Below are 24,156 nucleotides of genomic sequence, written 5' to 3'. Positions count from 1 at the left end.
AAATGGATAGTTGAAATGGCATTCGTATTCGTTTGATGGCTTCCGTATCTGAAAATTTTCTTATCGAAAAATATCCGTATCCGTCCAATAAGCAATCAGATTCAAATTTGGATAATTGCTTATCGGATCAGATAATATCTGAATTTATTTGATAAAATATTCAACATTTTATTCTTTGAAAATAGATGATAATCGGATTCAAAAACTAGTAAATTGGTAACCGGATAATCAGAATAAAAAATTATCTAGTTAAAGTATTAAAGATAGTTTACAAAACAGGATTGCAGACAGCATGCAAAACCGGGGACAGTAGCACTTTAATTGTATTGATAATGAAAATTGCCAACAAAAAGGTTTACAAATAATCAAAGCAGGAGGGAAAAAAAAGGAGATTGAAGAAATTAAGACAAAAGTTTTGCATCCAGATTTTGGTGGCTTCTATCTGCTGGAGAATCAATGTCAATCCCTAACATAGAGAGATCATGCTGAAGAGAAGCTGAATCCTTGAAATGTAGACCGACCATCCCCACATTAACTGCTGCTTCAACATTTGCCATCCTGGTGATGTTCAGATATTGAAAGAAAATCAGTATATGATCAATAAAGTAAAAAAAAAACAAATTAGCACGAAGCCACAAAAACAGTTAGAGATGTTAAACAGCGCCGAGACAATAACTGAAACAGATGAGGTACAAATAAATGTTTCTTACCACATAAGAACTCACCATGCCGCTCATGTTACCCTAATGTGGGCACAGATCTAAACACACACAACCATGTTTACCTCTCTGATTCTCCTAAGGTAAAAGAAGGGGGCAGAAGGGGGAGGGAAATACTAGAAACGAGTATGACACAAGTGCAATCACCTGTGTAACCCCCAAGATCTAAATGTCTTTTTCCTCTCCTGATGAGTGCTCATGTATCTTTATGTTTATATATTTGTTTTTTTTCCTATTTGTTTACGATACACATAAATTTATTTATGAAAGGAAACAAAGACTACCAACCAACAAGCGAAAAAAAAAAAAAAAAAAGAAGAAAGAAAATTGAAGAGAAGAAAGATTGGTTAAGTAATACTTGTATCCTAGACATTCAGATTTAGAAGAGTTTGCTTTTAGAACTCAACCAGACCAATATGTTGATATGTCCTGGGAATATTTTTTGTAGAAAGATGGAAGAGCCAACAACCACCTTCCAATTCGTTTGGTTAAGGAGCCACTACGTCTAAAGGTAAGACTCTGAAATTCTTTGCTTGAAACTCATTCCTCCTCTCTTTTTTTTGTGACAATGAAACACCCAAAGACACAAAAAATTTGATACTGAAATGAGGCCAATGCCAGGCAACACAAGCATCAAAAGAACATCTGTATAAGCTATAATGTTGCACCAATGTAAAATTAGTTAACCCATCTACATAGGAGTATCTAGATCAACATTTTTGCTAGAACTATATTTCATAGATTGAACCAAAGAAGTGCATAAATAGATCTCTCAGGTGAAACAATCCGTTTTTAATAGTCATTGCAGGTCTCCTTAAGTTTCAAAATGGGGAAAGTGAATGGAAGAAAGAATCATCACTGGAACTCTATTCCCATAAACAATGGCAAAGGTCCAAATCTGTGAAGATAATAAATAGCTACAAAACAAGCTTAAAAAGAGAACGGTGATACCTTGAATAAGGTTACCGCAACAATTACTTATGATAATAGAGCATTGAATCTACAGGTTACTATTACAGATCCACTGATCCCAAGTTCAGGTCCAATAGTTCCTCTAGTGGATCGTTTCACCTAATTCATTGGAAGTCTAAAGGTGTGAGCTGCATAGGTACAGCATTTAGAGTGGTCTATAAAATAAAGTCTTTTGTTACTACGGAAACAACTGATCATATAAAGAGGTAGAAAATACAAAAGTAGTGGGTTCAGGAGCAATCCCGTGAAAATAATACGACTCAACTCAACTAAGCATTATCCAAACTGATCTACAGAAATAATAACCTCGGTAATACTCTAGTTAATTAATCCAAGCTGAAAGAACAAAAACAAAAAATTTACCGGTCATCGATGAAAACACAGCTCGCTGGCTCCACTTCCAGGTGCCTCAAAGCCTCCCAGTAAAAATCAGCTGCAGGCTTCCTTTTTCCTGCATGAAGCAGTATATTCTTATTCCCCTAGAATGGGCCACAAGTCAACCAAACAGTCAATGGCGAAATCTTACACAGACAGATGCTTCCAGTTGGAAGATATCCCATTTAACTCATTTGAATAATAACTAACAACCCAAGGTCATCTACAATTCCATGGAATATGAGGTAAACAACAACTTTTAAATTAGATGCTATCTCTCTTCCTCTCTCAGATAAAATTTCTGCTGATGGGATCTGTGATTTTAGGGTCCAATTATTGCTCATCTAGTGCCTCCATAACTAAATCATTGTGATTATATTGAAAGAGATGATTTTTTAAAATAAGGAAGGCGGGGGGGGGGGGGGGATACATGCAAATTCACTGAAAAATAATTAGTCTTTGTTTCCCTTTTCAAGTGGTCGTCTAACCATATGAAGCAATCACCAGGTTACTAGTTTTGTCCTATCCTGTGCCCTAGTGCTGCACCTCTGAGCAACTCATAAATAAAAGAAGCACAAGTTCATCATCAGATCATGTAACACAACCCAAGAAAAAGGTTGCACAAGAAAATGAACCACTTACTCCAGATTGCATTTGTATGAGTAAGCCAAGCATGCTTTTGATCATAATCAGCAATGAAAAACTTTTTCATATTTGTTTAGTGAGGACCTATGTCAACCAACCTTACAAACATCTTCCAATCAAAAGGCATACCTAAAACCATACTGCACAGATTGATCCAAGCAAGTAACAAACAAATCAAGAGCCTATCCTCCTGATATGCTAAATTCAGAATACAAAGAAGATGGATAAAATATTTAGCATGGTGAATATTGCCTGATGATTAGTTTTTCTTTCTAGACTTCATTTTTAATTTAAACTACAGACTGCTTCGAAATGAAATTTCTTTTGTGACTTACGTGGACATGCATGTAAACACTGTAAAAAATATAGATCCATGGTTATGGAATCTTGATTGATGCTATGAAGATGACAGAACATGCATCATTACCCTGACTAACAAGCTAAAAGAAACAGTTTTACATATATCTGGAATTAAAGTTGTGGCTTAATATTGATTTTTGGTAACTTGATATGACTTCATTTTCTAACTATTCTTATTGGCTTCAAATACGATGGATTTGTCTATTTATGAATAATATCTTAAGGAAAAACATTTACTTAAGTGATTTTTGGCATTAAAAAGGGTTGACATACCTAAAGCATTCCATTCCACCAAAGGAGTTGAAAAGGTACCTAAAATACCTAGGCAACGCCTTGACAACTATCCCAAGAATAGAAGATTGCCAGAGGCTGGTCATCACCTCCACTCCTCTCTTTCTACTTTGCTTACTTTCTGGATTTCTCTCCCTTCCACCTCAGTTTCTCTCTCCTGAATTTATCTAGAAACATGGAAATAGGAAACAAAGGGATATCTCCAGGGGGCATTTTTCCTATCCAACCTTCCTCTACAATTTTTTCTGAGAGGCTGTTTTGATACCTTGACCTCAGGCTACAACTGTGGTCCACCGACCAATGTGCCAAGGTAAGGCACCTCATATATAACATATAAAAATGCAAGGCAACTCAAGCATAGCTTTTCAAACATGAGGTGTCGCATACATAGTTTCCTCAAATGTGTGCGGTAACCTCAGGCATAATTCACCCAGTTTAAATAATACAATCATTATATACATAATTTCATTCATCTTCTGTTCAATTACTTTTCTTCTTTTGATAAGTGTTGTAAGTCATAAGTAGAGTTCAGAGGGTAGTTTGGTCTATTAGAGAGTCTTTATTGGTTATGTTTTTGAGTTCCACATCAGGTATCATTGTACTTGCTTATTCAAATCTATTATTATAAATAAAACCCTACTATGTCATACAGTGATACAGACATAAGTCAGGTTTCTCACAAGATCTCAACATGGTATCAAAGCCAACTCTGATCTATCATTGAGCACAAGAAAAAAAAAAAGAAAAAGGGAGAGAGAGAGGAGAAAACAAATCACCATCACAGACTCTCATCAACTCACCTCTGTTTTTTTCTTCGTTCTTCTTTCTTCTTAATCGCCAAGTGCCCAGCAGCCCATTGCCACTTTGATCACAACCATAGTACCATCACAGCAGCCCATTGCACCATCACATAAGTTTTTTTCTTGTCGTGCAGCAGCCCATTGCCCATTGCTCACTTGCAACTCATCTTCTTCCATCACCTACAACTTCTGAATCCATCACCCATCGCAAGAAAAAAAGGGGAAAAAAGACTAAACAGAGAAGTAAATCGATTTTCCCTTGTCTTCCGTTCTTCTTCTCCTTCCGCCTTTTCTGTTTCTTCCCTGCAACAGAGAAGTAGTCCTCTTCTTCCGTAGATACCCAGCGAACCAAAAATCAAAACCAATGAACTCATTGAACCCTTAGCATTGCTGGTTTAGAGGGTTGTTCCAAAAAAAAGGGGGAGGGGACAGAAAACCATGCAAGGCTGTTCCAAATTTTCTTGCCTCTCCATGTTCTAAATTTTTTTCTCTTCTTTGGTTCCTGCAGTGGCTGACCCAATTTCTCCCAATTCCTCAAGTATATTTGATGATTTTCCCAATTCATCTATTCCTCATGATCATGAGTTTTCTCTGCTTCAGATGACTACTATTAAACTGAATGGGACCAATTATCTATGGGGGTCTCGTTCTGTTTCTCTAGTTGGTGCTTATGGTCTTACAGGCGATCTTGATGGAATCTCTACCAAACCTCCTCTCTTGGTCCGCACTTTACCAAGTGGTATATAGATGAATGTTAGGTCATGGGATTTCTTCTTAATTCCATCGAACCAAGCATAGCAGAGAGCTATCTCCTTCTCCCAGATGCTACTACTATTTGGAAGGTTGCTCAAGATACGTACTCCGAAGTAGGTAATGATGCACAATGCTTTGAATTAGATAGAAGATTCATTAGTTGCCACAAAAAGACCTTACTCTCTCTTAGTATTATAATACACTTCGAGGATATCACCAAACCCTTGCTTTCTATGAAAAATTTACACCAAAGAATGCTGAATATGCTATTGCTTATCAAAAGTGGGAGGACAAGCTTCAGATTTATGACTTTTTGTCAGGATTGAATATAAAGTATGATCGGATTCGTGTATAGATCCTGTGATAGAGTTTGAGATAAAATATATGGGCAAACTCAAGTACTTTTTTAGGTTAGAGTTGGCCTACTCTGCTAATGGTGTCTCACTCTCTCAAAGAAAGTACACCTTGGACCTATTATAAGAGATTGCAATGGTAAGGCGTACACCTGCAGAGACCCCAGTGGAGCCTAATTAGCACTTGAAAGCTAAGGAAGGAGAATCAGTTGACAAAATCAGCCACCAAAAATTAGTTGGGAAGTTGATTTATTTGTCACATACTAGGCTAGATATCACCTTTGTAGTCAACCTTGTTAGTCAGTACATGCATGATCCTTATTCTTCACATCTTAATATAATATAAGGTACCTTGAGGTATTTGAAGACATCTCTAGGGAAAGGTATCTTAATCTCTTCTCAGGGACATCTCAGAGTTGAAACATACACAGATGCAGAGTGGGCTGGCTGTCCGGATGATAGGAGGTCTACTTCTTACTATTATGCTTATGTGGGGGGTAACTTGGTATCCTGGAGGAGCAAAAAAAAAGTTGTACTGGCTCGGTCAAGTGCTGAAGCAGAGTTTAGAGCTTTAGCTCAAGGTATTTGTAAAGTGTTATGGTTGAAGGGTCTTCTTTAAGAACTTGGAGCAGATTTGAAAGGTCCTATAAGGCTGTATTCTGACAGCAAATCAGCCATCAACATCGCCCATACTCCAATTTAACATGACATGACCAAACATGTGGAAATAGATAGGCATTTCATTAAAGAAAAGGTTAAGTTTGGACCGATTCATATTTTCTTTGTCACCTCTGACAACCAGCGTACTAATGTATTCACCAAAAGTTTGACTGTCAAGTTATTTAGTAGTATTGTTAGCAAGTTGGGCATGATAGATATCTATGCACCAACTTGAGGGGACTTGTCACTTGTCAATCATAAGTTAAGTCCATAAAGTAGTCTGGTTTATTAGAGAGTCTTTATTGGTTAAATGTTTTAGTCCCCATTGGGTATTATTGTACTTATTCATTCATATCTATTATTATAAATAAAGCCCTGCTATATCATACAGACATAAATCAGGTTTCTCACAAGATCTCAACAATAAGTAAGCATTGTATTAGAGAGCAAAGTAGTTCATTATAGGCAGTCTCCAAGAACCACCCGAATGGTAGGATGGAGACTCCACCCAAGAAAGGCATTCCCTTCCAAACATAAACCCAAATAAGTTTAATATTAACACAATCAAGGTAAAACTATTGAACTACTAGATATCTTGAACTACTTCAATTTGGATCTGCATATCTTTGCAAGATTGCCATGCATTTCAGGCTGGGCATGGTCTCAGACGTGTTGGGTTGCGATTAATTTGCACTTGAGAAAACTTGGTATGGAAAAGGGTCTACTCCAATGATTTTCTATTGAAACTAGTTTAACCTCAAAGGATTGCTAGCTCTTGAACATCTGAGCCTACTCTATGAAGTAAAATTGGTAAAATAAGCAATTAAAATAAATAAATTAATTAAAAATGCAGAAAGCCTTTATTGGGATATCTATAAAAGCACAACGAAATGAAAGAGGAAAATGCTCTTAGAAAGGAGGAAAAAATACCAGTTACGCATGAGCAGAATGTCCAAGATAAATACGTCGAGATTTTTAACTTGTCTTCAATCATTGTGTACCTTCAAATGGAATATCCAGAAAATTACTTAAAGACTGTTGGCAATGAGACACAAGATCTCGATACTTGGGATCCATGTTGATATCCCAAGTATTGGGAGGTGAATTGTACTTTACTGTGCCTCATTCTATATATAGAGAGTAATTAGTAAGATTAATAAATCCAGTGATTTCCACAATACCAGATTGGGTAGTTTGTAAATGCATGCATCTCATAGTTGTTCTTTTTCAAACAATGAAGCAATTCCTCAATACCATCTAAGTAGGAATACCCTCTTCTCATACATTCTTTAAGACCTGCAAGGAATTTAGCTCAAGTCAGTGCCTTTTAAGCAGTAAAGAAGAAAAAAGCACATCAATAAAGCGATTTCACCACTTATACCATCAAGTAAATACAAATTTCTCATACTTATATATATATATATATTGATAGACAAACAGCCAATGTCTAATTATGAGAGGAATAAAGGAACTCCACAAGTTTGGAACTCCCTCCCTCCCCTCTCATCCACTGCATCCGGTCCCCATCCCATACCAATACCTTCACCACTGCCTCTGCTTGGAACCTCCTTAGATCCACCTCCCCCCTGGTCCCTTGGGGCCCCTGTAGTTTGGTTCAAAGGCCACATCCCCCGCCACTCCCTCACACTTTGGAGATCCCTCAACCTAGCCCTCCCCACACAATCCTTCCTCATCAGTCACCACATCCCTACCAATCCAAATTGTACCCTTTGTTGGAACGATGTTGAAGGCCTTGACCACCTTTTTTTCTCCTGCCTCTTCTCTAGATCTATCTGAAGTTTAGCCCTTGCTTCAATTTGGCCTAGATTGAGACGTGCTTATGGTTTTGCTAGAGATTGGAACTGGGTCCTAAGAACTTTCTCTAGCTCCTCGATTTTGACCAAGTGGGAAGCTAGTCTTTGTTGCTACTGTTCATCGCTTGTGGTGGGAACGCAACATGAGGAGATGGACCTCCAAATCTTGATTTGGAATGCTATCTATTTTGATGTTTTTTCTAGGCTTTCTACTACTATTCCTCACCCCCTGTTTCTAATTCCCCAAGGAATAGGTTGATTGTTAGTTGCTGGAGTCTTAGATCCACGCTTCAGTCACCCCCTTGACTGCTTGCTTTGTCCACCCCCCCTTTTTTCTCCGCTCTTTGTATTTCTCTTTGTTTCCGGTTCTCTAATATAATTTTTATTCATCCATAAAAAAAAGAAAAATGACTTAAACCAAGAAAAAATTACTAAGAATAACCTATGTCCTGAAGGGACAACCCTACCCTGTTCTGACTAAATTCTAACAACTAATGAATATGCATAACTTGACAATCATTGTTGTCCAATCTTTGTGCAATAGTTTGATGCTCATAAATGAGCATTTTGCCTGAGCATAAGCCGTATCTTCTGGTTACAACATCCACAACCCCCAGAAAAATAACCATGTCTGACCCAAATCTTTCCCAGTACATAAACCTACTCTTCTTCAACCCCTCCCGTTTTCATTTTATAGCTAGCATTCAAGTTGCCTCAATTCACTCTTAATAGTTCTGCCATTAGTCACTTTTTTCTAATGAGTGTATCATCTATTATTTTTCTATTACCTACTTAGTCTACCGCAAGTTCCCTAACAGATGCAATCTCACTCTTGTCTTCCAATATAATTGCTGCTTGTGTGGTTCCTTGATCAATACTTCATAATAGGTTCATCACTGTTGAAACTTTATATGAGAAACCAGTATGTCATGGGTATAAAAGAGGATAGAGATCTGTAAATAATCTTTTTGCTCATTGTCTCATGGTTCAGAATTCACAAAAATACATTGAAAACCCCAAAATACAAAATTTGGGCTGTAGGTTCCAATATACAGCTTTACTGTTACAGAGGAATTCTACTGGCAAACTTTCTTGACTTTAATTACCATTTTGTCCCATCCTTGCTCCAAAATGTGCCATGGAAGACGGTCTACTCCAAAAATCTCTACAGCATCAGAAACCTTAGTCCTCACTCCTCATTATGAACCCAAATGGTATCTGCAGTATTATTTTCTTATTACAAAAATCAATAACATGATCAGTATTTATGCGGGACAATGAACCATATAGGCTAGTCAAGGAGAGGGGTCATACATGTCTTAAAATGAAACGTGTTGCAAATCTTGCTCTTCCCTACTTATTCTCTTTTTTTATTAGTATCAAATTTTCATAAATTAATACAACATACAGTAACAAGACTTTTTTGAGATTCAGACAAATATTCACGTGAGAACAATTTTCTAAAATTTGAAGAAAACATGAGACTTAAAGGTTTACAATGACTAAAAGACTGATCTCTAAAAGTGAAGTATGGCCCTCTTACCCTCCATGTCAACTGACCTTCCATCTTTGAAGAATTTTCCCGCTAGCTCCATCTGCAGAAGTGGGAGAAGGGGATTGTGGGGGGAGGGGTGATAGTGAACAAAAAAGAGTAAGCCACAGAGATAGTGAATTCTTTAAAGACAAATAAATTGGAAAGTTAAGTAAACGGTCCCCTTCAAGGCAGAGTTCTAGAACACTAAATTTGTTCCTGAATTAGCAAGCTGAACCAGTTACTGGATTCACATTTCAATGGATGTGAGACTTCACATGGAGTTCCTTAATCTTTTAACCTTCAAAATGTCTATGAATACAAAATTATAACTATCAAGAATAATGTAATTTCTGGGCAAGACATTTAGAAGTTGAATATTCCTCAGTAGAAGTGTGATTATTGATCACTAGAAGACTCCGCTATTCCTCACCACATAGGTAACAATTGATCACCAGAAAACTCTTTAACTCATAAAAAATATGATTTTTACAAATATAATGAAGGAAAACAAAATGAAGGTCACAGGAGAATCTAACTTCCCATCTTTTATTCTTCACTTACACGTAAACTGAAAAAAAGGAGGAAATAGTAACACAATGACAAGAAAGGTTACCCTAGGCTAGTTCATTTTTCCCATTCTCTTCAACTCCCTTTAACCCTATTTCAACCCTAAATTCACTCATGGATAAACCTTTCTCTCATTCATGCTAATAGCTTTCATCTAGACTTCCCCACAACTTTAGTAATTCCTTTCCACAGATTGTTAAATATACCTCATTAATTCGCCCCTCTTCAAACTCAATCCATGCAGTCGGGTGCTTGCACTCTATTAGTTCTTTGAGGGTCATTCTGAACAGGAAAATTGTCAAATCAGGAACTACTAAATAAATATGATCCTACATTAACTCAAGAATTTTTCAAGAAAATAAAAAGAAATGACGCAATCAAAAACATTACTGAAGCTCAAAAAATTCTAAAACAACGGAAAATTAGCAAATCAATCAGTTCAAATCATGTTTCAAGTTTCTATCAGTGTTCTAAATGAAGAGTTTTTACGTCGGCTAAAACCTACCTACTTAAGCTCCCGTCATAGAAGTAAGGGAATGAATCACTCTTTTCCTCCAGGGAAGAAATCATAGAATTTTAGAATCACACTTACCTGAAGAAAGAGGGAACATCTTCGTAGAAAGGATCACGAACTATAGTTCCCATTACATCGAAGAGCAATATGGGCAATTTATTCTTTCGGGAGGAAGAAGAGCTGAAGGAAGGTTTCATGGCGTGAGCCATTTTCACAGTTTTAGAAGCGGGTAGAGGACGTAAAGAGAGAACTGTTGGTCTAAGTAGCAGAGCCATCGACGGCAACCATGGCATCAATCAGTGCAAATGAATGACAAAACAAAGTATCGTCTTTGTCAACGTTCTGGCCCTCTGGCACCCACAAAAATAGAAATTAAAAAAAAAAAAAAAAAACAGAAATAAAAAAAAATAATAGAGAGAAATTTTTTCTTATAACAAAAAAGAAGTCCGATTGGGTCATGGTCACACACTTGAGTCTTGATCGTCTCCCCCGACACGGAGCACTGTGTTCCCCCGACGGCTCTAGACACAAATTATAGGGTGCTCACAGGTTAGGGTGATGGGGTTTATTTTTATAATAAAAAAGAAGTCCGACTGGTTCATAGTCACACAATTGAGTCTTGATCATCTCCCCCGACAGGGAACACTCTGTGTTCCCCCAATGGCTGTGGACACGAATTATAGGGTGTCCACAGGTTAGGGTGATGTGATTTATTTTTTATATGACAAAAAAGAAGTCCGACTAGTTCATAGTCACACACTTGAGTCTTCAACGTCTCCCTCGACTGGGAGTACTCTATGTTCCCCCAATGGCTGTGGACACAAATTATAGGGTGCCCACAGGTTAGGATTATGATGTTTATTTTTCTAAATATTTTATTATTTTTTACTTGTAAGCTCTACATAATTTGTGGTTGTAACAGGCAAGGAACGATATTTCGTTCATTTCGCCCGGTTCACCCTAAGTATTAAATGTAAATGCTTAAAAAAATGTATGAGTGTATATGAGTGTATGAGATATGACACTATAAGTTTTAAATATTTAATAACTGACAGAGTGATATTGTCAGGTAAAAAGTAAATTGATTGTTTCCCTAAAACGCCAAATATCATATTTAAAAAATATATAAAATAATATATGGTAAAGCGATTAGTCAAATCATATTCATTTATAATATATAATATGCATATATAATTAATTATATATATAATATATAACATAAATATATAGTATAAATATGCAAACGTTAGTGATGACTTGACACAAACGTTTTAAAATATTAAAAGTAATGCTTAATAATCAAATCATGTCTCTCATTCATCAAGTCTGGTAAGATATGTCATTTTTTTTTCTTTTAATAATTTTATGGTCTTACATGAACCATGTGTGTGGTTCACGTGGTTCAAAATGTATTATTGTTCATTTTCTTCCATCTTTGCCTGAAAATCTTCCATGGACGGTGGTGTTCATCCTGCAAGTCGGCTTGCGACGGTGGTTTTATCGCCAGAAATCGCCGGTTCGACGATATCTCGGCGATATAATGTAAAGATCGTTTCGCCCCCTAGTTTCATTTCGCCAGGGGGCGAAACCAGCGAATTTTGCCAAAATTTTGGCGAAATTGGCCAAAAAATAGTTCCTTGGTAACATGAGAGCACCTCAACCTTAGGGGGAGATGATCCACACTCCACACACACCTACAATCCTTTTCTTTTGGTGGATTTTAGAATCCATCTTAGTCCAGCCTAAACCTGGGTTCAAGCAAACTTAGCCCAGGATTTGGATTGGAAAAGGCCCAGTCCAAGCTTTAGCCTTGAATGGGCTAAAGACCTAGATCTGAATTGGGCCAAGATGTGACTTGATCTAAAATTAAATATTCTAAAATAAGACTATGTTCGTAGTTATAACCCAAAAAGAAGACATATTAAGTAAAACTATGTTGGTCTCACCGACCTCTTTTGTAGAATTTTTACTAAGAAGGTTGGGAGTCGAGATCACCTCAACCTTAGGGGGAGACGCTTTTCAAACACTTCTCCATTACATCATAGGGGGAGGGGTTCATGTGGGGTTCACTGAAGTTTTATTTCTTATTTATTTTGTTAGTATTCAGAGCCAAGGTAGGTCTTATCCCTACTATGTGGTGAAGAAAGATTAGGGGAACACACACCTTTCCCCTAGCGGGAAGATGATTCAGACTCAAAGATTGAAATTTCTTTACGAAAAACAAAAAGAAAAAGCATTTGAACCTTTAATAAGTTTCATTCACATACCTATGGGGGGGGGGGGGTATACTGGGTTGGGTTCCATTTATGGATCTCAAGGCGCTTTTTTTTTTTTGGGAGGGGGTGTGTTGGTACTCTCTCTCCTATGTGCGGAAGTCTGGAAGATTTATACTTTGACTAGTAAGGCTTACAATTGAAAGGTTGGTTAGTAAATATTGATCGACACCTCTTAGTAAAGAGGTCAGGGTTTCAACTCTTCCTGTGGTATATGTATTGGTCTACTTCTCTTAATATAAAGCTACCAATTCTATCTAATAAAAAGATTAAGAAAAAAAAAAAATCAATCATATGAAAAGAAAAAAATCCCATAAAATATAAGTCTATATTTGGAAATAAGGGAAAAAAAAGTGCAAAAAATGTTCCAAAATTCTAATGAAGTTATTGAAACTGTCATGAGGCCTACAATAATAACACTCAAGTCTCCTTCTGCAAGACAAAGACAATGGCATCGTTTAGATACAATATGGTTGAATACATCTCCTTCAAATTTTTACATCCAAGGGAACAAAAACATGCATTTTTTTTGGAATCACGAGGGACATTTAATTGCTGCCAAATGTTCTATAGGCTATATATTAATTAAGGCTCTTTTTGGTATCAATTATCATTCTTAATTAGAAGAATTTTTCATTATTTAAATTGTTTGACATTTATTATTAGTTTTATTTTAATTTTTTTCTGTACAAATGGGCTTTATTAAGCCGGGGGATGAGGATATTATTAATATGCCTTAGCGAGAGTGGAACCAACGATCTCTTTACTAAGAAGTGTTGGTTTCAACTACTAGAACAGCTCTGCGTTAACAGTTTTATTTTTATTTAAAATAATAGAAAAACCTCCAAAATCCATAATAGACTTTTTATGGATTATAGTGAGAATTTCATTCTCTTCATTTATGTGCAAGTTTATTTAAAATTTTATAATTAAGATGAGGGTAAAATAGTTAATACACATTCTTTTATAAAAACCTTTCTTTTTCTTATTTTCTCACTTGCTTACTATTATTTTTTAATAATTTTTTATTTTGACACCAAACATATTTTTCATTTTATAATGTATTTTCGACAAAATTCACCAAACCATTTTTCATTCTTGACCGATAATGAATTCTTGTACTTATTTCTTTTAAATGGGCAAACAGGGAATGAGAATTAATACAAAAAAGAGCCTAAGAACACTCAAATAAGTTAGAAAGTAAACTCATTTGATTGAGCTACTCATAAGTGTGTTAGTTTTTTCCCATATAAAAAAGGTTGTTGAAATGCAAATTTAGGGTTCAAAATGTTGATACTGAAATTTTGAAAAATATCCCAACCTCTCTCTGCAACCTATCTTTCTCTACTTGTATTCAACCTATCTTCTCTGACCAATCTCTTTTTCTCACTGTGCAACAATAAAAAACCTAGCTCAAGGAAACCCAATCAAGATGGTTAGAAGAACAGTAGATCGAACTTTCGAAATCAAATCGGTAGAACAACATCAAGCGCTTTGATCAAAGTAAAGGTAACTATACCAAAACCTAGTAAAAATTTTCGAAATCATCAGGAGACTTAGATTAGAAGTAATTGTAAATCCAATACAAGAAACATGAGAAACAATCCAAATCACAAGATGAAAAGTAATCCAGTCTTTATTCTCTCTCAATTTTTGCAAAATCTTGTTCTTCATTTCTGTATAGAAAATATCTGATCAAATATGAGTTTCATTTCACTATAGAAGCTCTAGGGTTGGGGTGGATGGATCGAAACTTTGATTTGTAATCTATGACCAAAACTCATAGAGTTCTTCGTTGATTTTATCAAGCTTCAACCTTCTTCTCCAGTTCAACACATCGAAAAATCTCCAGCGCAAATTCTTTAAAATCTTTCATTTCTTTTGAAAGAAGAAATTTAATTAGAACTTATGAGAAGTATTTCATTATAATGCAAAATGAAGACAATGAGAGGTTGGATCAATTAATCGCTTTGTGCACCAAATTAAACAAATTGACGGTGCTCCACCTGAGAGAAAGCTCGAATCTTCTAACTGAAAAAAGTACCAAAAAGAAAAAAAATTAGATCAATGATTGTTAAGGGCATCAGCGGCAGTGGACAGTTTTCCGACGAGGAATATGAAGAAGCTGGGTCCCACTTAGGGATTGGGTATGCGCAATAAAGGGCATTTAGGTAATTTATTATTTTTTTTGAACAACAAAATTTAACTGTAAATAACTTATAATTATGCATGTGAATACTATATAATTTTAGAGATAATAGTAAATAATCATTTATTTTATCCAAAAAATAGTGAGTGTCGTGAAATTTTTTTTAAAATAAATAAAATAAAATTTGTACGTTTGCATTAGAAGTGGCTTACATCATCAACCATGCTTGATGTGACTTGTCCAAGAGATTTGGAGAAAAAAGAAATTGTGAGGCGCGTTAGGTGTAGCGAGTGACCAAACTTCCAAAATGAACTTGTCAACGCCATCAGTTTCACACGTGTTTCATTTAGGTATTTTGTATGTGGTCGGTTGGGGTAGTTACCGTACGTAGCCCCAACTTCTCTGCAAATCCGGATAATCACCCCGTAAGGGAGCATTCCCGGTTTTACAACCACAAATTCTGTGGGACCCACAGTAAACATAATAAAATAAAAAATAAAAAAATCCATTATCCAACTCTTGGGTCCTTGTAATTATGGTGGTAAAGTCTAGGGGTGTAAATAGATAACCGAAATTTGCTTCTGAATTCGCATCCGCATCCGGGTATTCGAATCCGTTCGATTATTAATAAGATGCGGATATGGTACACCCATTTCTTACCGATTATTCTCCGTCGGATAAAATTTTCCGATTAAGTTATTTATTTATATTTATTATTCTTATTTTTATAAATTTTACCTATGATATGTGATTACTTTTCTAGATTTTCTATTAAAATAACTACCAAAATTGTTAAATTTCAAACTTAGCCCTCACAAATAAAAAGGTAAAGATGTAAACAGGTAGTCGAAAATTTGTATTCAATTTATATTCATGCCCATTTATAAGAATCTACTTAAGAAAATAACTATCTGATTATCATCCGAATCCGACAGAATCCGTCCGAAAACTGATAGGATATTATCCGAATCCGTCCGAATATAATAGGATGCGGATATGGATATACTACTATCCGATCTGAATTCGGTCCGTTTACACCCCTAGTAAAGTCGTCGGAGAGCACAGAGTGCTCCCCTGACGGGTAGCTGATCTGGACTCCTTCTCTGCATATCTCTTACTTTCTTTCTTCCTCTAAAGTCCATTAGTCTTAATCTTCCTATTACCAACCCACAATGGAAAAAATGACTAATTAATTATTAATTAAGCCGATTAATTACCATTTAGGTAAAAACAATATTATCCATGTCTTCCTCATGTTAATTCTAAAATTACCAAACTTGATTAGGATAAAATGTGAAGATTACTAAAGTAGGATACATGCATTTTAATAATAAGCCACTACTCAAAAAAGTGATTAGAACACGTTTTGAGGGAGTTTAAAGACACTCAAACACTTTATTAATAAGGTGATTAGTTAAATAATCTATACATGACATAAGAAAATCTTGCATGTGGATCATGCAACAATATTAAAGGTTTATATAGATTTCTTAAAGTCAAAATTGAAAAGGAAACTATATGATAAGTTCAATTGTTGAAAAATTACTAAATTAAAAGATCTAAACCAATAGTTATGTGTGACATGCAACATTCTTCTTTATTTTAATTATTTGACCTTTGACAAAAGTCCTTAATTTTCAAAGAAATCGTCTATGATTTTGAGCTTGTTCAACCATTATTTTTTTTTTGTCAACCCTCATATGATTCACTTTCAGATTCTTTCTCTTCCTTAAATGTTGGAAATGCATCCATCAAAACCATATTTTTATGGATTAAATAAGTTCATTTGTATACTTCATGATGGGTTTACTAATTTTTTAAGTTTTAATTTAATATATTACTTGTATTTGGATATAGATGAGAAACTCTGTTCATATGGTATGCTATCACACTATATTATAAGTAAGTTGAAATGGAGATATCAAGGAAAAATTAATTGTTTTAAGAGACAAGTTCTTATGGGCAATGTATTATCAATCCCTTGACTTCGGGGTCTTTATCACTATTGATATCTCATGCATTGACTATCAGCAATAATAGAGTTTAAGAGTGAAATTGCGGCTCTTATAGAAGGTTCTTTAGAAGCTGTATCTCCTAAGGGTGTTTTCATATTTTGGTGGAGAATGATAGCTTTGGAAGTCATTACCTATTTTGTCAACTTCTCAAAGCCTTCATGTCTATCCATTAGAACAATAATTGATATTTTTTGAAACAAAGGAGAGAATTACATAATATAATAAGAGAAAAAGACTATATCAAGCTAATTTCTAAAAAAAAATGACCAAACCGCTCTTCTCTAACAAACGATTGCGATGAACTAGAGAACGCCTCAACATCAAGGTTAAGCTCACTGATCAACGGCATCATTGATGCCAACCAATCCGCACATCGGTTTGTCTTGCAGACTTTATGGACCACCAGCCAGTGTTGGAACCCTTCTAAAAGCACCTAAATCTCTTCCATCAGTTCAGCAACGATCTAAGGAGCAACAACTCTCCCTGAATGGCCTGCACGACATTAAAAGAATCGCAACGAATCTCCACAGCCTAGAAGTTATGCTTCCTGACTTTCAAGGATACCACACCGATGCCTTTCAATTCACATGATAGAATGTTGTTGTCAACGACACCACCTGACCATTCCGCAATTTTCCGATGGCACCATATCCTATTCTAGACCAATAACTGATGATATTAAACACCTTGTATCTTGCTTTGATCTTTGTAGATTTTCCTACAATGAAGGTTGGTTGATGTCTTGGCAGATACCATGGAAAGAGGACTTTTCAGAAGGACTATTTGGCCTATTTTCGATTCATTTTTTTAGTAACTTGTATTGAGATTAGGAGTTTATCCCGCTCCATGTAATAAGACCCGTTTGGTTACATGAATCCAGATTTGAAATCTTTAAGGGCTTGTTTGGTTACATGAGTCTGGAGATTTCAAATATCTAGAGATTTCAAATCTATGGAGTTATAATTTATAAAATTAGATGTTTGGTTGTGGAATGAAATCTTTGGATTCACCCTAAAAAAATATTTGATCGATGTGATTTTTGTGAATGTGCAAATGTATAGCTTTTTTGAAATCTCTGGATTTCACCCCTTACCCATAAATCTACAGATTCACAATTTTAGTGTAAAAATGTGAATCTCTAGATTTCATGAATGTGGAGATTTTTACAACCAAACAAGTATATTCTCAGATTCATGAATACAGAGATTTGAAATCTCTGGATTCATGTAACCAAACAGGCCCTAAATTCATGAATGTGAGATTTATATTTGTTTGGTTGTGAAGATTCCTGGATTCATGACATCTAGAGATTCATCTTTTTACACTAAAAACATGAATCTAGAGATTTATGGGCTTGGGGTGAAATCTCTCTTAATATAAAAGCACTAAACATTTACAAAAATCACGTCGACTAAACAGTTTTTTAGGATGAATCCACAAATTTCATTCCACATATTCAGGTTAACCACATAGTTAATTTTATGAATTATGACTTTTGAAATCTATAGTTTCAAATCTCGAGATATTTGAAATCTCTAGACTCATATAACCAAACAGGTCCTAAAATAATTTCTTAAAATTTTGTTACATTAAAGGCATTGGCAACTAAATACATCCCTTGAGAAATGAAGTTGAAATCTGTAGCACCAAAAATCAATTATTACCATAAACAGTTTAGTAGTAATAAGTCTCTACAGAATGTCACACCCCCTTATGTTTCATTTTTTCTCAAAAGAAAAGGAAAAAAAAAAAAAAAAAAAAAAACTACCTAAAAACAAATGAAGGAAGAAGAAGAAGATATAATTTTCAACCAATGGAACAAAATAAGGATGATACCAATGCTCTTATACTAAAACTTAATTGCTACATCAAAACCATTGACCATGGCCGATGATTTGATTTGTGTAGAATTTTTATCTCCCAATCACATTAAAGTCTTCCATTGGAGATATCAATTTAGGTACTAAGGTTAACTTTAATTAGGTCAAATTTTTTATAGAAGTGGTGCTATAGTAATTTTAATCTTACATTGATACCAGCAAACATATTTGGAAAAAAAGCTAGCTTTTTAATAAAATTCTTTTCTTGTAACCCTTATTTCCCCTCTTATGCATCATTTTGCTGAGACTTTTTGGATGCCATTAGACTAAGTTGCTTCAATCACATTGAGCAAAGACTGAGTGACAGGAGAATACATACCATTGTTAACTTAAGTCAATAAAAAACAAAATTTTTCTTTCCTTCAGGATATTCTAAATTGTGTTTTTCAAATGAAGCTCAAAAGTTTGCTCAAAGTCCAATCAGTTAAAAAAAAAACACACACACACACACACACAAACAGACCGATGACGCCATACATGATTTCGGCAATTTATGGTTTAAGAGCGGAAAAAAATACTAAAAACATGTTATCCCACAACCCGCTCTAACAGGCGAAATATATAGTTAGAATCTATCTTTTAATTCAAATTTGCAGTTCAAAACTTGATGAACCCTCAAACTAGAGCATGAGTTTTCACAGAACAAATCAGTAGTCATTCTGAAAGATAGATTGGTTTTGTCCTTTTAATGACTTCTTTATGTATTTTCATTGAAATTACACTTCAAAATTTTTATGAAGAGAGAAAGATGTCTGTGGATCAGGAACCATCAAGTAAACAATTTTGAAAGTAACCCAAACAGTGATCTTTCTACATACGAAAGAACCCAAAGTAGGTGGTAAGAAAGCATCTTTCGTATTTAAATAAAATAGAAAATTGACTAACATCAATGTTTCAATTAGGGATTCAAGATAGTCAATTTGACCAGTTCCTCAACACTGTATGGCCACATATATTCCAAAGAAGAATACCTTTAGCAAAAGGAAGTTCTATGTATTTAGGCTTACTTTTGTGTGATAAAGTGACAGGAAAATTGAATACATACATGTAAGATTTTTAATGTGTGGTAAATTTTCAAGGAGAAGAAAACTCACGATTGAAAATTTACGGGCGCTAGCAATTTACTATTAATTATAAAAAAAGAGAAGAGCGTTACTTATTTATATCAAAACCCTAATCCGAGATATAATCAAATATAGTACATCTCTTAATTACCATAATCTGGACTGATTATAACTTGGAATGAATACTTGAAAACCATTTATGCTTATTAAAAGACTTTGACTTCTTAAGAATCACTCCTGCAAAACCCTAATGGACTCTCATCGCATGAAACCATCTATGCTTGTTAAGGATAAGACTTCACAAGGTTGATTACAACCTAACCACCCTAAAATCTCTCTCTTGTTCAGTCTCTATCTCTTCTTCTCTCTCACACACATGATTTCAACAATGCTCAATCAAATGCTTAGATTAACTTGTTCAACAAAAATGCTTAGATTATCTGGTAAATCCGTTTGCAGGAACATCCCTAACTCCTGGAGTGGGAGTTCTTCGATCTTCACTCCTTTTTAAATATTTGTTATCGGCAATTCCCAGTTTTCTAGCAGAACTGCTTCGATTGTTCTCATTACAACATTTCAAACTAACCATCACCAATGTTTTTTACTGATGAACTGCACTAGTGCCTTAAGTTTTTATGTAGCATCAAGATGAGCAGGAATCACGAGTTTAACAAAGAGAAGTGTAGAAAAACAAGGGCATGCCCTTGCATGTCTAATTTGATTAGATATATATAGTTTACAAGAAACAGCTTCACATCATGTTGGTTTTCCAGAGTCTTAGAAACCATCTCTTCTATACACTTTGATATAAACAATACAGTAAGCCCTTCTGCCCAGAAAAAGGATATACAAAGGGTTCAGGGTTTTCTCCAGACACAAGCTTTATCAATCCATTAGGTCTTAGACATTAATGAAGTTAGCCATGATATGGACTGCTGCAATTTGCCATGACCATGTATCCAACTTCTGTGCACTCAAAAGCCACTCCTTTGCTTTGTTAATAAAATCTTCTCCATCCCTTTGAACTTGAACCCTCTGAGGACGTTTCAATAAAGTGATATAGGTTTCCAAGTCATGAACACATGAAGGGTTTTGCATCTCGAAGAAATCGAGAGCTAACTCAACTCCTACATGGGCATAACAAGAAAAACTCCATGGAAGCTCATATCTCTCTCCCCAAACCCTAAAATTCTCATTGAAGAGAACCCCAGGTAGCTTTGTAATGGGATCATTAATATTTACTACTCTTAGAACCTTAACCCCCAACTCCTCACATCTCTCCTTGAACCCAGGATTCCCTACTCTAGGACCACCAAAGGAGTATACTGTGAGAGGTATTTTTTGGTTTGAAGAATCTGTATTCAAGCCAAGCTCAGCTATATCATATGCCAGAAGAAGAGCTAGGGCACTTCCCATACTATGTCCAGCAAATGTTATACTCACCTCTTCACTACCCTTGTACTTGTTAATAAGGCGAGAGACTTCTGAAAGAAGCTGTTCACGGCAACTTCCAAACCCAAATCGGCGGTTGCTGTCTTCTGATGTATATAAGCTCAAGAACCCTGATTCCACCTTCACTTCAGGCCTGGAATTAATAGGGTCTAATCTCGCCTGAGTCAAGGAACTCATGAAATTCGCAATCCACTCTGCATTGGTCACAGTTCCTCTGAAAGTCACAATAATATCTCTTCTGCCAAGCCTCCTTACTGAATCATCATTTGAAACTGCAACATATCCAATCCAACGGGAACAATTCTCGCCATTATGGATTGGGACGTTGATGTCAGGTGTTGCATAGATGTACTTGGTTACTTCATAACCAGATTCTTCAAGACCAACTTCCTTTAATATGCTCTTCTTCCCATACTTGCAATTCAAGTGGCGTTTCGAATTTGGATCGAAATCAAAGGCCTTGTAACATGCAGTGACAAGCTCTCCATACCTTATGATTTCATCACGTAAGAGAGGGTTTAAGGGCTGAACAAGATTTTCCCAATCGTTGGACCCTTGGATCTCTCTCCATACATGGGCTAAAGAAGAACTTGTCTCTGGCATAACTGGTGCAACGAGCTTGGGTGCAACTGAGTAGGCAGTAACAGATTTTCTGCTTGACAAGCTTGAATTCCACTCTGGGAGTTTAACTTGTCCAAGAGAAGAAGAAGAAGAAGAATGTCCAAGCTTAGAGACATGGATATCAGAAGCAACTGAAACTGGGTTTGGGTTTAAATTTGCCATGAAAGAAGCTGAAGCCATGAGTACTATCTTACTGGACGGAGAACCCAACAACAACCAAATAAGGGGACACAGAGAGAGAACGTACGAGAGAGAGAGATAGAGAGGGTGAAGCAGTTAGCTAGCTAAGAAGCAAACAACTGGCCTAAGAAGGGTTGAGGATGTCTATGGATATATAGAGGATAGAATCCATGAATGAAATCTCGGAAGAATGAAAGAAATAGTTCTAAGGATTGGGAGGAATTAATTAAAAGATGAAAGGCATGTTTGGCGAGGGTTTGACTGAGATTTTCAGTTCTCTTTTGTGGTCGGTTAGGGGATGTTTGACATATCCTACAGTACTACGTTTATACTACTGTGGGATTTAGGTTAGTTTTCCCTTTGCGGCTTGAGAGAGAGAAAAAGAGAGAGACAGAGAAGGGGAAGGGGAGCAGAGAGAGACAAACTTTTTTCTTTTGGGTGAAAAGGTAAGAAAATCTGAAACTCTCTGATTAGTTTTCTGATCATGTTTGACTTCGAAATTTCTGATTTTTTTTTTCTCGTTATTTCAGTTATTAAATTGTTGTTTTCCATTTTTTTTTTCTATTTCGATTTTCAGCACGCTTTTGAGTTTGAGATCTTTTTTGGTAGTTGAGAGCTTTTCACAACGCGGAGAGTAGATGAAGCAACTTTCCTATGCGTTTGGCCCACGGAAATCTCAACAGTGGCAATCTTTTATTTTCCTCTGGTTCTTATTTATATAATATAATAATAATAAAGTAAAAGTAGTTTCTGTAAGCAATTTATCAAAGTATAAATAATTCTAAGGATCAGCCGATTTTCGAGACCGCCGTCCAGATCTCAGTGTCTTTATTTTGCCACGTCATGCTCTGTAGTTTTTTAAAACATTCAACCCGGTTCAACCATCCACATTTGGAATCCATCTTTCATGGAAGGGATGTAGGGTCCACCTCAGTCATGTGGGTCACCCTTTTACCCACGTGTCACATTTTTTTGCGATGAATTAGAAAATTAACATAAATAACGTATATAATTAGACGATGACGCATTTTGTTAGCATCATTCAACTTTAACGGAAAGATCTATAGGACCTACTTTAGTGATGTGGGACCCAATATCTTTTTTGGAGGGTTCAGATTCGCCCCCACATATCCCCATACCCAAATTTTTTATCATCATCTCTGCACCATCATCTCTAACCCCGAGGGGTGGCTCACTTGGCAAAGCCCAACGCTTCTACGTAGGAGGTCAGAGTTCGAATCCCCTCGGGGCCAGCGGCAAAGCCCCGTCTATATTAATTATATAAAGCGCCTTGAGGATGTAGTCGTGGTGCGCGCAAGCTGGGCCGGATGAACCTCATTTCCAAAAAAAAAAAAAAAAAACAAGTCTGAACGATATAAGGTTGGTAGAGTAGTAAGATCCATACTTCTTAGTAGAGAGGTCATGGATTCAACTGAAAATGTAATCAAGGTGTGCGCAAGCTGACCTGGATGAACCTTAGACACAAAGAAAACAAGTCTGAACCCCTTTCTTGCAATTTTTGGCCGTTATTAGATTAACAATTAACATTAATGAAAGTAAGATATATCCAATGAATAAGTTGAATGGGGTAGAAAGAAAGTATATAATTGCCCATTTTGTTTGCCTGGCTATATGTTGTCACTCACTTCTATGGAGACAGATACCAGACTGAAGTTTTATCAGGTATATTCCTGACAAAGAAATTGACCATTTATTTTTCTCTGGATGAAAGACATGTGTTCATCAGTCATATCCAAAGGTTAAAGTAAGATTTAAAAAATATAAATTGTATTTTAATTTAATCTAAACCTTTGGATGTAACTAATGAACATGTGTTTTTCATACGAGGGGGACCGAATGATCCATTTCTTTGTTAGAAATGAAACAGTCTATACATGACCTACCTCAGTAATGATCTGAGATCTACACCCATGGAGGGTTTATATTTACTTCCACATGTTCCTATACAATAACAAATCTGAACCCCTTTATTGTCTTAACAAGTAAATCTCTATCTAAGTGGATGAATTGAATTGGTAGAGGGAAGTTTATTTATAAAAAAAATGATTGTACATTTTAGTCAATATGTCACTCACCGGCCAATATGCTGGTATTCTGAAAGCACCACTTGTTTGTTAGCCAAGTGACAAAAACATAAAAAATAT

General features: G+C 35.7%; 2 protein-coding genes across 2 annotated transcripts; both read right to left on the bottom strand.

Annotated features, from left to right (window-relative positions):
* Positions 1-224: 224 nt before the first annotated feature.
* Positions 225-10,691, bottom strand: LOC149010597 (Haloacid dehalogenase-like hydrolase (HAD) superfamily protein). Its single transcript, XM_089163186.1, has 7 exons — positions 10,436-10,691; positions 10,050-10,125; positions 9,286-9,337; positions 7,110-7,224; positions 6,859-6,929; positions 2,055-2,142; positions 225-558 (listed from the first exon to the last, which is right to left on the bottom strand). The coding sequence occupies exons 1-7, from the start codon at positions 10,648-10,650 to the stop codon at positions 402-404; spliced, it is 774 nt and encodes a 257-aa protein (XP_089019312.1). The 5' UTR covers positions 10,651-10,691; the 3' UTR covers positions 225-401.
* A 9,947-nt stretch (positions 10,692-20,638) lies between these two features.
* Positions 20,639-21,991, bottom strand: LOC149010596 (galactolipase DONGLE, chloroplastic-like). The gene has a single exon (XM_089162457.1). The coding sequence runs from the start codon at positions 21,989-21,991 to the stop codon at positions 20,639-20,641; it is 1,353 nt and encodes a 450-aa protein (XP_089018583.1).
* Positions 21,992-24,156: the final 2,165 nt, after the last annotated feature.

This window comes from Hakea prostrata, chromosome 7 (assembly GCF_041222555.1).
Source record: "Hakea prostrata isolate BN-2017 chromosome 7, UWA_Hpros_2, whole genome shotgun sequence".
Classification (NCBI taxonomy): domain Eukaryota; kingdom Viridiplantae; phylum Streptophyta; class Magnoliopsida; order Proteales; family Proteaceae; genus Hakea; species Hakea prostrata.
The sequence above is the reverse complement of the archived record's forward strand: the minus strand, read 5'-3'. Positions and strand labels throughout refer to the sequence as shown.